Source organism: Xiphophorus hellerii, chromosome 21, assembly GCF_003331165.1.
Source record: "Xiphophorus hellerii strain 12219 chromosome 21, Xiphophorus_hellerii-4.1, whole genome shotgun sequence".
In the NCBI taxonomy this organism is placed as follows: domain Eukaryota; kingdom Metazoa; phylum Chordata; class Actinopteri; order Cyprinodontiformes; family Poeciliidae; genus Xiphophorus; species Xiphophorus hellerii.
The window spans coordinates 13530144-13546297 of NC_045692.1; the positions used below are offsets into that span (position 1 = coordinate 13530144).

The 16154-nt window shown below is 39.5% G+C and overlaps 1 protein-coding gene across 3 annotated transcripts; it reads right to left on the reverse strand.

Annotated features, from left to right (window-relative positions):
• Window positions 1-328: 328 nt before the first annotated feature.
• qtrt2 (queuine tRNA-ribosyltransferase accessory subunit 2) lies at window positions 329-15811 on the reverse strand. Of its 3 annotated transcripts, none has more exons than XM_032552084.1 (9): window positions 15724-15811; window positions 15238-15467; window positions 15109-15164; window positions 13187-13263; window positions 12888-13097; window positions 11949-12148; window positions 7754-7905; window positions 2582-2690; window positions 329-2452 (listed from the first exon to the last, which is right to left on the reverse strand). In XM_032552084.1, the coding sequence occupies exons 2-9, from the start codon at window positions 15453-15455 to the stop codon at window positions 2218-2220; spliced, it is 1257 nt and encodes a 418-aa protein (XP_032407975.1). In that variant the 5' UTR covers window positions 15456-15467; window positions 15724-15811; the 3' UTR covers window positions 329-2217. The 3 variants fall into 3 exon arrangements, with proteins under 3 accessions (XP_032407975.1, XP_032407973.1, XP_032407974.1); XM_032552082.1 differs by having other exon boundaries at window positions 7736-7905; XM_032552083.1 differs by having other exon boundaries at window positions 7736-7905; window positions 15713-15770.
• Window positions 15812-16154: the final 343 nt, after the last annotated feature.

Consider the following 16154-nt stretch of genomic DNA (forward strand, 5'->3'; position numbering starts at 1 on the left):
TCTGTCAGGAGTTCAGAAATGTCTCTTGTCTCCCGGAACTCAACCAGCTTTTCTAAACCACTTTAAAATCTTTTTACATTATTTAGCAGCTTTTATTGCATTAATTATTTGCATTTCCATAGATGCTTAAACGAGCCCAAAGCTGCTCATTGTTGGACCGTGGAAGTTTTATTAAAATGGTTATAGCATTTCCAAAGGAGTTTATAATATTTGGCCATTAATTGCCATTACCAAAGAATACCCTCTCTTTAACAGCTACATGTCTAACATAGCCACCAAATCTCAAACCATATTCGACCTTTTTTCTAATACAAGTATTAAACTGACACAGTTTTAACTTCCTTTATCAGCTAGCGGGTGATACATTGCAAGTTCAATACATTCAACTTTCAATAAAAGTTGAATGTATTTAAAGGCATTTTACACCGTGCATATGTGTTTTCCTGTACTGTACAACGGACAACCACAAGCTCAATAAATCTATGTAAATAAACTGGGAGGAGTTCAGACCCCGAGAAGCAAATTCAATCATCGGTCAGCAGTAATGTCTTCTAAAAGACCGCATTAATGCTATAACCAGACGAAACCACAAAGTGTGGATAATTTTGCAGACCTTCGTTCCAGTTTGTCACACGCACTGGCGTTCTTTTTACTGTTGAAAACCTCATCTGGAAATGTTTCAGGGTGAAGAATCTGCAGCAGCTTTTCTGGTGAGGAAGGGTGAGATCCAATCACTTCTATTTTTACAGACTAATATGGCGGATTGCCCTTCATAACCTCCCCTGCAATACCTTTAGTCTGCTTGTATCCCACAAGACGTTAAAATAAACAGTTTAAAGGTCACTGCTTGTTTTAGATTTTACCCTGCTTCCCAGAGATTTTAATACTTTTTTTCCTTATCATTCCTGGCCAATCCTGTGCTTTTATTACTCAGGCACTTACACTCAGCTCCCACCTACTTAATGACAGCAAATCCCCCAACCTCCTTCTTTACAATGCTTGATGCAGTTTGGGTAACTCACAGTGCAGCGGGGGGGAAAAAACTTCCCGTTGCCGTTTCATAAATCTGTCACACTCTTCTCTTACTACATCGGTCCCCTGTTCCCCTCCCACAGGCATTGGCATGCTCTGGCAGTCAATTATACCCCCTCACCTTCACAATGAGCCATGCTCCATCACTGCACGGGAGGCAGCACAAACCCGTATCTGTATCTGATCTTTATCCTTTGTCAGCAGCATGAAGGGTGGAGCTGTCAACTCGCAGCTCCTGTTAGCAGGGTGAGAGGAGTGGACGGTCGTGAAACACTTTAGCAACACACTGTTTGACTTAACATATAAAGATGGACTGTTTATACTGCGTAATATATTACCCTGATTTGTTCTTCTAATATGTGCTGCTATGTAAATGAGTCCATTCGACGTCTTATCTCCCAGTACTTAGGCCAATGCAAGGATTCCCAGCAACATCCTCTTGACCCAATTATTCAGCTCTAACTCTAACAGGCAAAATCTCTAGATTGTCGGCGTGTGTTATAGGAACCATCATCCTGTCGCATGATTGCCAGTGGGGATGGACCTAAGGGGTACTGGCCCTCGTTGAAATATCATGGGCCACAGTAACTTCCTTCTTTCATCAACAGTGGCTCGATTTTTAATGCTGCAAACAGACCAAACGCGTTTTGCACATCCGGCACTGCGCGTTTTTGGATTTCAAGCGTTTGACGCATGTCTGCTGGAGTTTCAACCAGTCAGAGAGACTTTACTATGTGGCCTGTAGTTGGAGTACTGTCAGGAGATGCAGGCACCGATATGGTCAGCAGGTTGTCAAACTGGGCCTTCGGAAGATGAAAGTTGCGCTGAAAGCGACCTTCGTCATCGCACAGCTCCAGTAGGTAGTGGAAATCACCAAACTCAGAACGCCTCTAAATTATCTTAATTGCTAAATACCCAAAATATTTGGTGATAAATTGTTTTGTTATTTTAGTCATTGCCAGCAGTTTGAGATATAAACCTGCACTGTGAACTTGAGATGAACTGAACACACAAACAGAATTCTCAATATTTATCTGCTCCTTTTCTTCTTTATTTTTCAGAGATCTGGGTTTAGCAAACATAAGTCATCTGAAGGTCTGTGCAGCATTACAGTAACCTGCGTTGTGCCAGTTTAGAGAAACATTTTCTGCCTTGTCCCCTTCCCGTCCCTCTCAGTTATCCGCTTTACTCCTTTACTGTCCCAAGCACACGCCTCCTCAGGAGGTCCATTTTGTCATTGGCCAAAGCTTCTCTGACTGCCCTGAAGAAGCTGTTGTAGTGGCTTGTGTTGTGAATCATGAGGAGAACTCCAGCCAGCAGCTCATTGGTCACCAGCAGGTGGTGCACGTACGCCCTCTGGTGGTTCCTGCAGCAATAGCAGCCACACCCTTCCACCAGGGGCCTGAAGTCGTCCTGGTACCTGGACAGAAGTTCATCGAAAGCTCGAGCTGACTCGAATTTACAAGCAATGAGCGTAAATGTAGATCAAACACATCAAAGCGGAGAGTCTGTGAAACCCTGTGGGGTTCTCACAAATCCCTCTACAAACCTTTTGTCTTTGAGATCCATCTCGAAGCGTGTCATGTGTGTTTGATCATCACAATTAAGATATCCGTTCGGCTGCGTCTCCCCCGCTGTGTGCTGCTCTTCATCAGCCGCTGCCAAAACACACATGCACCTTATTAATTTCAACAGAAGCCATTCAAGCTATAATCTTACCCTGTGGCAGAAAATAATTCCCTATGCACACAACCACCAGTCTAAATAAATGCCAATTATGCTCTGACCTACAGTGAGGCCATGCTGAGCTTTTTATTTTCTCCCCTCTCCATATTAGAAATGCTAACTGGTTATGTTGTGAATACTAAACTTTGCTTTATGCAGATAGCTTCTCCCTTTGGGTTTACTCCAACTAAGTGAACAAGAAAGAAGAAGAGTGAGACGAACCGAGGAGGAGCACGAGGGATGGTGAGACAAAGGAAGGATGAGGAAACGGTCCAAAGTTAAGCACAGGATTACAAACTGAAATCTACAGTCAATACAAAATGGAGTCAAGTTGAACATGAAATAAGCAAAAAATATTAGCCCAGAACTGAGGGGGAGGAAAGAAATCATATAATTGGGTCTGTCTGCAAAATAAAGCTGGGGAGGTAATAACCATGAGAATAAAGTGGGACAGAACAAAACTCAAGCAACGACAGCAAAATGCAAAGCAGGGAGATGCCACCTGTGCTGAGGATAAGTCGTGCATTACAAATATGGAGAACAGCAGCAGATACAGAAACCAACGGGGGAACATGACGAGTCTGAAGGCTTGGAAACAAGTAAAGACGACTTCTTTTTTGTTTTTTGGCAGAAAACTGAGAAGTGAGCTACAGCATCATCTTTCCATCTACAATTAAACTGGCAATGAAACATAATATGAAGTAAAGATTTCTACACTTGGAAACAAAGAGATGGGAACTACACTTTCTCTCACAAATTTGAATACTTTGTATTTAGCATACCTTTAATAACAACCAACTTCTTGTTCAATTAAATTTATATTTGTATCATCCCATCAAGGGTGAAATGTGACGCTCTCTGCAGAAAATAAAACAAAGTTGCTGTTTTAAGCTGCAGTGCTGTCACGCTAAGTCTTCTGGTTGTTGGTTTAGACGGTGAGTGTCAAAGCTTGCAGATGTCCAGCAGACAGCTGACCCAACAAGCCAGCTGCTTTGTAACACAGAACCATCTGGAGAGTCCCCAGCAGATACCGCGTGCTTGGCAGAAAGTTATACACAGATTCTGCACTAAATGAAGCACCTGTCACTGTCATAAGCAAATTTTACCTAATCATATCAAATAAGCATTTAAAGCAGAGCCAGTCAGTGAAATAAATAAAGGAACTGTAATTGCAACTAAATACATTTAATTTAAATGTTTGCATTTGGGCCAAAAATCTCTAATGTTTTGGGGATTTTTCTTAAATAGATCATAGGTATACAATTAATTTTATTTTTCCCAAAAGATTGATTGTAAAAGTTTGAGATTAATGAATTAATGTTCCTACATTTTATGTTGTTCATTATGTCGCCTGTAAAATACACTAAAGCATTTTCAAATAAAACTAATTTTGGAACTGGATACAGAAACTGAATAAGTGCGTGCTTGAACACTTGAAGTGTGAGGGTTTGCACACTTATGTAATCAGGTTGTAGCAGATTTTCCATCTTCTTCCTTCTCAAATACTTGTTTTTTTATGTTCACGATAAATGATACATTTTTGAATTAAAACAAATCTGGCATTTTAACAGGGCTGTGCAAACTTTTGAGAGCCACTGTTGCTCTAATACAGCTCTATCTCTTTTTTTTTTTTTTTTTTACCAATTTCTCTGAGCACTGCATGTTCTGACCTTTGGATGAATCTGCAGGGACAGCCACTGCTGGGATGTTTGGAAAAAGTCTTAAATGTCTTCCTCTTTTGAATATTCATTCTTGCTCAGAACAAGGACAGGATGTCTGGACCTGGCCTTATAATCCTTCAGAGATTGATACACAGCAACAAATGTTTCCCTAAGTGGCTTTCATGGGGTTCACCTGAATTGGCTTCACCTGACTGCTGCTTTTCTACTTAGTCCTATACAAATATGTTAGTTTTTAACTTTTTCTCTTGACTTTTGATCAATGAAAACATTTAGACCAATAAAATCAAGGAACTCTGTGCATCTTCCAACAAGCAAGCAGGTGCAGTGCAGCTGAAGGAGCTCACTAATCATTTTCCAGCTTTATTTTGTTTCGGAATCACAAAACATAAGCATCACAAGATCTCGGATGAAGACACAAAACATTAATTGTAAAGTCGTAAAGCTTGAAAATGATCCGTGAGGTTCAGCCCCTTTCTGCTTTTGCAACCAATGCTTAGAACAAGTTGCAACGATAAACAAAAACTTCAGCTAGTCCATTCAACAAAGACTAACTAATAAAAAGTGAACACTTTTTGACTATTTGACTGGATATTTGGTTTGATTTTGTTTTTATCAATAAAAGATAAGCAGCTGTAGCCACTGACTGACAGGCAGGCAAGTGAACGGAAGATTCAATAGAACCATTTGAAAATGGTCAATGTTGTCGTCTAGGAACCTTTTACAAAAATGTTAAATTTGAGTGCAAAAAAGAAAAAAAGACCAAACAATAAAAGAGGAAGTTCAGAAAATTGAGAATACCCCATGAAAACTAGAAAAGGGTCGAAAAGGAAGCAAGGGGTAAACGAGTAAAAGATTGGATGTGTCAGGAGGATCCTAGCAGGAGGGTGAGGGTATTTTCACCCCTTCCCAGGGGGTATCATAATTGGCTGAGAGAGGGGAGTCACAGTTTCTCCTTGGTTTGACACTATTACTGCTCTCACCTCAACTGAACTCTATTATGCACCCTGCGCAGAATCGATTACTCTCTTTTTGACACTACATGCCAAACTCTGTCAGGGGAGTTTAACGCAACTTTTTAATTAACCACAAAGTCGAGAGTCAGACCAGTTCAGTGCAGCTCTTCAAACACAGCTCCTTCTGTTCTATTTCTTCACTTCCTCAACAAGGACAACAATCACTGTGACAGGGTCGAGCCTAATTGTTACCTCGCTTGAAGCTGTTCAGGAGACATATTATTGATTTTTTTTCCCCACGTTATCCACCGAGTCAACTAATCTAACACTGATTTCCACACACTGCCATGCATGCATAATTTTAGAGCCATTATGTGAATCTGATCACTAAATCCACTTATTTCCTATTCATCAGGAGAAAAACGGCTGTCGGACGAGGCTGTGCTGTTCACCAGACTGAGACTAAATGAGGGGCTGTTTGTGTACCAACAACTCTCTGCAGGGCCTTTAAACTGAACCACTTAGGTCTAATTGAACGTGTTGTAATTCCCTGCTCAGAGGCATGAGAAGAATGTTTCTTTGCGTTTCCGTTAGAACCAAGAGTGTTCACCCTATGCTTTTTTTTTTTTTAAACTCCAGATGCTCCTCCTATGGAAATTAAAGAAATCCTGCTAGGTTCATGAATCAATCATGAGTTTAGTTTTATCAGCACAGTGCAACTTTGTGCAATTAAAAACATCAAAGCTGATTACCGTGCTTTTAAATGTGCTAACATCACCAATATTTCCTTATATATTTGCATATTTTCTTACTGCAATCTCATCTCGACTCTCCATTTGCATGTCTTTTATGAATTAAATTAAAGCTAAATAAACCATTTTATGCAGGAGGAATTGAATTTCTCATGACATCCAACTTCCATTAAAGAGTCATTGTAGTCAGAAAAATGGGAAAACTTCAAACTTTTCAATGATCTCAGTTTGCTCCAGGCACATATTATTACAAGCTGCTAACATTAACATTAACAATGCCAGCATTTTGCATCTTTTCAGGAGTCTCACTTTCCCAATCCTAGTTTCATTAAAAAGTGTCACCTTTTTGCTTTGGGCAAGGTGTTCTTACCTGAAAATATCATTAGCATATAGAAAAGAAGAACGAAGAAAATAAAAAAATAAAAACTATAAATGCAGCAGAGTTTGAAAACGTCTTAAAGTGAGTGGCATTTACAGTGCGCTGCTTAATGAGTACAAGACAACAGCTGTATGGGAAATCTGGGTCCTGCAGGGGATGAGACAAGACATTTACAACAGAGGTTGATGGAAATTAAATGAAAATGATACACTGCCACTCAAAAGTGTGCATTCTTTTGCATTTTGTCACACAAAAAGCTTTGATGTATCTTATTGGCATTTTTTGTGATAGACCAATGAAATGTTTTGAATTATTATTACAAAGAAGGAAAAAATTATATAGATTGACAACTTTTACTCATAAAAATTAAAAAATTATATAGTCCGTTTGTTTTCAGTTCCTAATAAAAATCCAACGCAACTAATTGCAGAGGTCACCTAAGCAGTAAGTAGAGTTCAGCTGTGTTCACTAAATTCAGCGAGGGCTAAGAGACACATTGCAAAACGAAGGAACACAGCAGACAAGTGTCCTTTGTCCTCCACCTAATTTTGAAAAAATGACTTTGTAAAAATGAAACTGTTGAAGGCTGGAGTGAAGGTTTACCTTCCAGCAGGACAACAATCCCAAACATACAACCAGAGCTACAATAAGGGTTTAGTTTGACACATATTAATGTGTTAAAATGGTCTACTTAAAGTCCAAGTTAAAATTAGAACTTTTAAATTATCATTCACAGAAGCTCCTCATTGATACTTATGTGGCTTGAAACCAATTTTCACCAGTGAAAGGACGAATATCTCTAGATTTTCAGCTAGTAGGACTTTACAGCTAAAAAAAAGTACAGACTACATGGCCTGACCTAATACACATAAAGCACTCTTATTTTTATTTGTAAAAAGTTGCAAAACCATCCTTCTACTTTAGGATAATATGCTACTTAGTGTTGGTTTACAACATAAAATTCTATAAAATACACTTAAGTTTGTCAACGTGACAAAATGTGGAAAAGATCTTTTCTAAACACAATATGTTTCTTGATCTCCACTGACAAAGATGCTCACGGTGCATTACTGAAGTGAATTAACATGTAAAAAAGTTGTTTTTTTATTAAGAGGAATTAATCAAGTGTAATAAAATAGAATAAGGCAGCAAAATGAAGAGGTAAGACTTTGAGCCATCACAGAGTTAAAGTTTGACCGATTTTCACCACACCTGTGAGGCGGGCTCTACCTGCGCTCTCCGAGTCCGGTGTGATGTCGAAGAGGAAGCAGAGAGCGCAGCCCCGTTCCGTCACCTGGAAAGGGAAGAAACCCTCGAAAAGGTCTACGCCTGCTTCGACGCACGCCAGCACCTCATCAGGTCGCCCCACGCCCTGCAGCAATCTGAGTTACATGCAAACAGAGAGACGACAAACACGGGGACACAAAAACAGCAGCAAGTATTAAACATTAATGCAACATGTCTGAGAAACAAGACAGGTGATGTGCACAAACATCTGCAGGATATTTGGCAGGATGTTGTGCGCAAGCTGATGTTTCACCACATCAGCTTGCGCTCCTCTTGTGTGTTTTGAGCTTTCCGTAAAACTGGCTGCTTCTCACTCTCTGCCTACAGGCATCAAGGTCAAGCCCAATTTAGCATCTGATAATGACTCCAATCCACTTTCTGGCTGGAAGCTGCACCTGCCTCCAGCATGAAATACCAGCAGGGGGGATGCCCCATGGTGTTCCAGATGAGCCAATGAAGCAAAGCTCTCAGGGAGCCCCTGGTAACAGATTATTGTCGCTCGCAGCTCCACTGCAACGCTCAGGGCCTCTAGCAGCAAGCACAACTCCTCCACCACTTCCAGAGCTCATGTGAAACCGACTTCTTCAGAGGCAGAGAAGTTTCCAAAACGCTAATTTAGTCCAGAACACAACTATTTCCAAATAAAGTTTTGTCCTGGTGTTGTTGAAAGGCACAGAGATCTATTTGAATATCTTCAAAAGAATCTGGTTTTTGATCAAAAGCCAGCTAGTAAAATGATCATCATGTCAAAGTTTCTTTTTTATCACAACATCCATCTGGTAGCTGTGGTTTGCTGAGTCATGGCTGATTTATGGTTGCACATTTGCATCTGTCAGCGCAGCTCTGTGACCTTGCGGAGTGAAGGATTAAAGGAGGTTTGACCAAAGCAAAGGCTACACAGAGAGAGAGGAGCGATGACAGTCCATCAACAAACTAACAGCATGTACCCTCTGGCTGCATCAGCCAATATTCTGGGCCTTCTGCAGCAGCCGGGTCAAACTCAGGCAACTTCTAGCATCTACACCCAGGAAGAATGCTTAAGGCGATGCAAATTGTTGGAGAAACAAGAGGTTTTAAGAGCGGCATATGTAGAAAAAAAACTTTTCTGTGCTTGAGAATATACATTTGAGAGTGAGAATCCCTTAGCAATTCAAAATTAAAGCCAAATGCTGCCACTTTTTAAAGCCTCTAGGTTTGAAAATATCCCACACAGTGAAGAAGTTCAAATTTGAGATGGAAAATTGCTGCTCCACCTTAGAGAAAAAGAAGACTTGTGCCGTCGTTATCTCCTCCCAGGTTTCACTTCCAACCATGCCAGACTGGCACCCCTGCCTAGGTAAGGATGTGTAAAAAGCCTCAGAATAAATTTACCTTTCATTCCAGCAGCATAATCTCACTCTGAGAAAATCTAGGAAAATACAACCTTTAATTGGTGTAAAACTTTGTAATATAACTTTTTCAAGTGTAGTACCTTTATAACAACTTTATGCTCTCTTCAAAACGGGGAAGAAAAATATAACTGGATATATGAATACAATTATAACAAGAATCTTTATTTATTTTTGCCACTATGCATAACGTTAGAAACAGTATTCAGTAAAGTAAACACTTTTTATTAGAAAAGTGACATTTTTTTCAGTGCAAAATTTGAAACTGCAAAACAATGAAAATGCAAGCTATTGTGCCGCTCCAACAGGGTTGCCACTAGTTGTGAAGGGCGCCGTCGCAGATTTTGTCTTCCATAATGAGGATGGAAATTAAGATTCCACTGGAGAGCATTTGGACACTACGTAGAGAGTATGCTAAATTGCATTTGAAGTGATGGAAATGGAAAGAGAGACAAAGAAAGTAAGAGATAATGGAGAATGTGGAGTTAAATCGTGAAAAGCACAGCTGTGCTTATTGTGACAAGCTTTTGAAACAGACTGGGCCCGTTGTTATGAGAAAAGGAGGCTATTAAATAGGTTGAATCTGCAGGAGATCCCAGATGAGAAGTGAACCTATGACCCCCACATTCTCAGATGATTGTTCAGTCTTGTTTAGTCGTTTCAATAGTTAGATGATGTTGAAATTTAGTTGTTTGTCTATAAAAATGTAAAAAGCTTTTTGTTTATTTCAGGTTGTTTCAGAGATGAAACAACCTGAATGTGTTCCAGAACACATTTAGATGAATGTGAGAATAAAAAAAATTAAAAAAGCACATAAAGCCTTTTTATCAACATTAGTTTGTATTCTTTCAAAGTTAACAGCAAAACAATAATCGTTTTGTGGAGGAATGTCATGAAAAGGACATTGGACATTTCATGACATTGAAGCACCACAGTTATAATATGTACGTCTGCAGCTAGCAAGATGTACTTTGATGCGAATGCTGGTGATAAACTCTCTGCATAAGGATCTAACTGAATATATATCCTTCAGTTGATGCCGCCACACAGAAATATTCCACTTTATCGGATGTCAAAGCACGGATCTGCTACAGTCTTACAAGGTGGAGGCAAAGTGGATTTCAATGGAGAAATGCAGTGTGGTGTAAGATCATAAGGTCATTCCTTATAAAAAAAAAGAGAGTCAAATTGCAAAAATATCTGAATGCTAGGCTTAAAATCTTAAGAGAAAATAAGTGAAAGGAGCTGTGGTGTAATATAAAAATTTATTTCAGCAAGACTGAGGCTTAGAGTTGGATTTCTACTGAAAGGCTGAAATGTAGATGCAGTTCTGTGATTCTGGTTTGCTTTGTGATGTAATGATGGGAGTTTTATAAGTCAACCAGATTTTCCATAACATATCTTACGTACATTTAGCTACATCTCACATTGCTGCATTTATTCCTTCATTGCTTTTCCCATCAAAAAGCTTCCTTTTGGGAGAAATTTCAGGAACATTTAATCTTCCCTGTCTTTGGATTCTGCTCCTAAAACTGATTAATTGTGTGTTTAAGGGGGGAACAATATGTTCTTGTTACCCTTTTCCACTGTCAGTTCCAGTCAAAGTTTGGCTTGAAAACTGGGATTTCAATAGCTCGCTGAAATCCATCATCAGTGCCTGAAACTCTGTTATAAAAGGAGGTGAGGTGTAAAAGCATAATTTAAGAGTTCAGTGGTATGGTTAACTGATTAACTAAGTTCAATTTAAATTACTTGGTACATTATTATTCATTATTAAAGTATGTCTTAAATTTACATCACAACTGACTCAAAGAAGGTATTGAATCTAATTTACTGAAGCTTGTAAAAACGTTTTTAGTGGAGTTGGATTAGAAAACATCTTGTGCATACAAACGCCTCCAAATTCACACACCAACTACACCCCCAAAATAATTATAGATAAGAGGGCCTTCATGCTGTAATCCTGCTGTTCGGTTTGAACCAAGCCACCTGTTTCTTTAAAATCTCACAAGATGTTATTAACCTTTGAACAAGCGCTGTATGTGATATGTTTCCTTTAAGACTGAGCTGTGACTGCTGACAGGATGACACTGAAGCTGAGCCACTGGGTTTCATTTAGGATCAATAAAAGCAGAAGATTTACTGACAGGGCGAGATCAGCCAACTGGGAGGCGCATTGTGACAAACTTTATTAGTTTAAACAAAATAATCAGAAATAATAAACTCCATGAAAAAATTATATTTGATGTAAAAGTCATTATCAAAACTTTAAATGAGAGTTTGAATGACATAAGTATTAAATGATTTGTAATCTGGTAAAGTAAGAAACTTTTCATATTTTGCCAGATCAAATCCCCAAATCTAAATGATTTTTATTTGGATTTTCTGTGACAGGCCGAAACACAGCAGCAGATCTTTGCTCTGCATCTTTTCATTTGTGAACATTTTGAAAATCACTTATTTTGCTTTAACTTTGTGACAGCCTGCCAAATAAAATATCAATAAAACCACATTGAGGTTTCTGGTTCAAGTTCATGGGGCATAAATACTTCAAAGGCACTGCAGGAATTTTGTTACTTTGTTGTTACTGGCATCACAAAATGATCCCCAGCACTTTTCAGGGCAATGTTTTCATGTTGCTTTCTTTTTACTTACGTGAGTTTTACAGTTTTCAATAAATTATTTTTACTTAAACCCTAAAAACCTGTTAGATTTCCTGGGGAAATAAGAACCTGGTATCAGAGTTTCACCTGGGTTTGTCCTCAGGCAGCTCCTTAGTGACAGCAGTGATGAGCTGGCTCCTCAGGGCCTGATCCATGGCACCGTTCTGGAAGCAGTCCAGGCAGAATCCCGCTACGGGCCTTTTGGCCGTCTCCCTGGCCGAGCGCAGCCTCTCTTCCAAGATGTCTCCTCCCTCCACCACCCCAAACACACTGACTCCATCCAATTCCTGACAGCAGAAAGACACACTTGTGATCGCACCGTGAAACTGCTACAAGATTCAGAGAGATAGAGGCAGAGAAAGAAAAAATAAGAGGAAAAACACTAATTGTTTTTTAACCAATAAGCATGATGCATGAAAATCTTGAAGGTAATTTTTTTTCTTCTTCTTAAGGGGGAAAAATAAATAAATAAAGACGATTTCCTCTGCCAGACTCCATTTGGATTTTGATTACTCAACAAGCAGTTGCACATCACGAGGAGGACAGACACACTGGGGGGTTTGGGGAATTTGGCAGCAATCTCACAGCTCACTGGGTATATGCAAGATAAAAAATAACCTGCAGTAACTCAGTTCTCTTTGCTCGACATGATTTCTCACTTTATTGTGTCAAGGAACATTTGCTTGGCAGTCAGGTAAAAAAAACAAGATAAAGACGATGGAAAAACTTGCAAAAATGACATTAAAACAGACAAATGGAAAAGCTTTGGTAATCATGGAGAACTGAGAGAATGGGGATCATTTATTAGGAGGAAAAAGTAGAATCTGATCAGTCGCTCTTAGTGCTGCAGGCTCGCACATCTGCTGACAATGTGTTCACCCTAATCTTGCCTGTTTTTCCAGCAGAAGCTCAGCTGCAAGGCAGTGCCAGCGACAGCCACCGAACAATCAATCCATGTCTGATGTTTTTAACTTCGCGCTAGACTGACTCCAAAAGATAGTGTGTGTCAGTTGAATGTGTATGTACCTGTGATTTCTGATGCACCAGCAGACATTCGTCCAAATGAGCCAGAGATCGGTCCACCGACTTTCGAACCCTTTTCCGTGAGATGCCGGTCTGCCAGGTCTCCCCATCTGCCATGGTCTGGTACCAGTCTGGCTGCACCGTCCTCTGAAGGGCCATGAACTTAGCCACTGTCAGCTCTATCCGCCCACCGCTGCCCCAAACTGACACCGTCTAATGGTGGATAATTACATTCAAAGCCCGAATGTGCTTCTATTTGGCACCTCAGTGAGATACAACCTCTTCCAGGAGACGCAGCTCACCTTGTTGGTGGTGTGGCCTGTCGGGCTTTGGGCTGCAGAGTCGTGGAGTGAGCAGTACAACACAGTATCATGGAGACCTGAAAAAACAGCAGAACCCCAGAAGTCACACAATGAGAACAAACTTCAAATCCCACAGCCTGCGGCAGCTGAGCCCAGAGCAAGCTGGCGAAGCGAAGTGCTCCATTAGTGCATGCTAATGTGGCGACTTGTACAGTTATCAGCAGAGCCAGCTGCAGCAGAAGATCAGAAGGTGAGAAAACAAAAGGGCTCTAATTATTATTTCTAGTAATTAAATCACTAGTCTTCCTTTCTGCAGCTTTAGAGACAACACTGAAGTAATCCCTGACAGTTTATATTAAACGAAGCAGCAATTACATTTCTAATTTTAAATGTGGATCCCAGGGTGTGTGGATAGTGCTCAGCGCCATGGTGACGGAGGTGCCGCAACGTCAAATAGGGTCACACTTCTAGCAGATTTAAGGCAAAGTATTAATGAGAAATTAACTACTTTTAGTCAAGCTTAAAAGAGTTAATTAGATTGTAAATATTCCACTCAGATAATTTGTTAGAGGCATCAGATATGAGATTTCTATTAATGAGGTTTCGTCATATTTTATATGTACAAAGTTAACACTTTTTGGGTTTTTTATAGTACAAGGAAGGAAGGGTAAGAAGTTGGAAGGCTGAACAGAAAGAATTGACGTAGGACACAAGGAAGTAATGAAGGAATGACAAGCAAAGGAAAGGAAGGAAGGAACAACAAAATAAAGGAATGGAATAATGACAAGCAAAGAAAAATGGATGGACAGAAAGAAAAAAACATGGAGAAGGCATGGAAGGTAGGTAGAGAGAATAAATGGGAGGAAAGACACATGCAACATAAATGAGGGCATGTGGAAGGAAAGAAGGAGGTGAATGAGAGTAAGGGTGGAACAGGGGGAACAAGGAGGAATGAAAAAGGAAGTCAGGAAGGACAAACACTCAAGGAAGGTTTAAGAAAGAGAGACAGGTCGGGCAAATGGACACAATGGGAAAGGGTACATAAGGACAGAGGAAATTGTTGATTACATTAGGTCTAACAAGGTAGAAAAGGACTTATGTAGAAGGTTATATGACAGCCTCAATAAAGTTGAACATTTCCTTCCATCCTTCTACATCAGAACAAAGTTGTTTTTCCCACAAGACAAATGCAGTAAAGAAGAACATATAAATTGTAATGTCGCTGCTTATGCCCTGAAGGGTTGTGAGGGGCTGGTGCCTATCTCAAGCATCAGATGAGGATAATTAATCACATGAAGCCAGATGAAGAAAGTGTTCTCCCCAACCACACGTGTGCTTTGGGTAAAGCATATACCTTCCGACGTGTGGAAAGTCTCGAGGTTACTCCCTGAATATCTACCAAAATGTCCTGTTGTTACTGTTTTTTGTCAACATATGTCAAACTGTTGTTTTGCCCAAGCTATGGAAACATGGGAAAGGATGGAGCAAGCACACACACTTTTCTAAAAGATGCTTTGCACAACTGAAAAACTGAGATTTCTGGCATTCCAATTGAATTGAATTGAATTCACAAAAGTATTTTATAAATACTTAGCAAAGTATTTATAAAACACTTTAAAAAGCAGCATGCAGTGAACCAACTACTGAACATAAAGGATTATCAAATCAAATAATAAAACATTAGAATTAAAACAAAAATAAAATGATTAAAAGCAGAAATAAAAAAAACTCAAAGGTGGAAAAATATACATGTAAAGCTAAATAAAATAAATTCAGTCTCATAAATTCAGTCTCTTGGCCCTCTTCTAAGATAGGTATCGAGTTTTTTTTAAAATAAAACCCAGTTAAATTTCCTGATTACCTCCAATGGTATAACCATTAGTAAAGGCAGTAATTAAAACAAAATTAAATGTGATTTGTACCTGCAAACTTCTTAAATCCGCCTTTAAACTCCTCCAGAACTTCTTGGTGCTCTGCACTGGAGAGAGATGATCAGCTTTAAAGAGGCAATCAGGATGTGAAATGGAGAGTGTGTGTGGGTTCCAGCTTACATGTTGGATAGAGTGACCTGGGTGACAGTGGGGAGGCTGCTAAGGGTGTGCAGGGTGTCCTGGGTGAGGTGGGGAACGGTGCCAAGGTGCGTGTACAGAAGACATCCTGGAATGTCCAGACAGTGCTGCCCCATCCTTCCTATCTCCTTCAGTTGACCCAAACGACATCTTCCCTGAACCACTTTGGACAACTCCAACTTCATCCTGCTGCCAGCCATCACTAGCAACTCCTGAAAAAAGCATGTAAAAATATTTCAAGGAGCAACACTAGTCAACGTGAAACCACTTTGCTACCACAGCCAAAGCATAGGGTATAGCCACGTAGCTAGTTAGCTTTATCACACAAAAGTTACGACACGAGAAACCCTTTTAGATACTTAATATGTTTAATTCAGCGGACTAACGCGTTATAATAGACAACATGCGCAAATAGTTATGCTCAATGTACTATTATTGGCTTAATTTATAGACATACTTTCGGCTTACCGCTAAAAACTCGTGGGAACTACAAGTCGCGGAAATATAACGTCAGAAGAAATTATACGTCAGTACGTCCGCCATATTGTGAGTGGCATGTCCTGATTGGAAATAGGCTTTTCTGAGTAAAAGAAGCATTTTTGCTTTGAGGTAGTTGTAAAAGAAAAAATCCGTTTTGTACCCAATTATGTGTATTCACTTTATTACCAATAAAAGGCAAAGGTTTAACACAATGTGCAGAAAAAGTATACATTTTCTGCACTTTTTCTGCACATTACAGAAAAAGTTTCTGCAATGTGCAGAAACTTTCCTTTTTCCTTTATTAAAATATTCCAAAAAATTAAATAAAAATTGTTTTACTTATAAAAACTAAACATTATTTAGTTAATCTAATCTGTTTTGCAAATAATGTAAGGGGTGCACGAGAGGTTCTTTAAAGT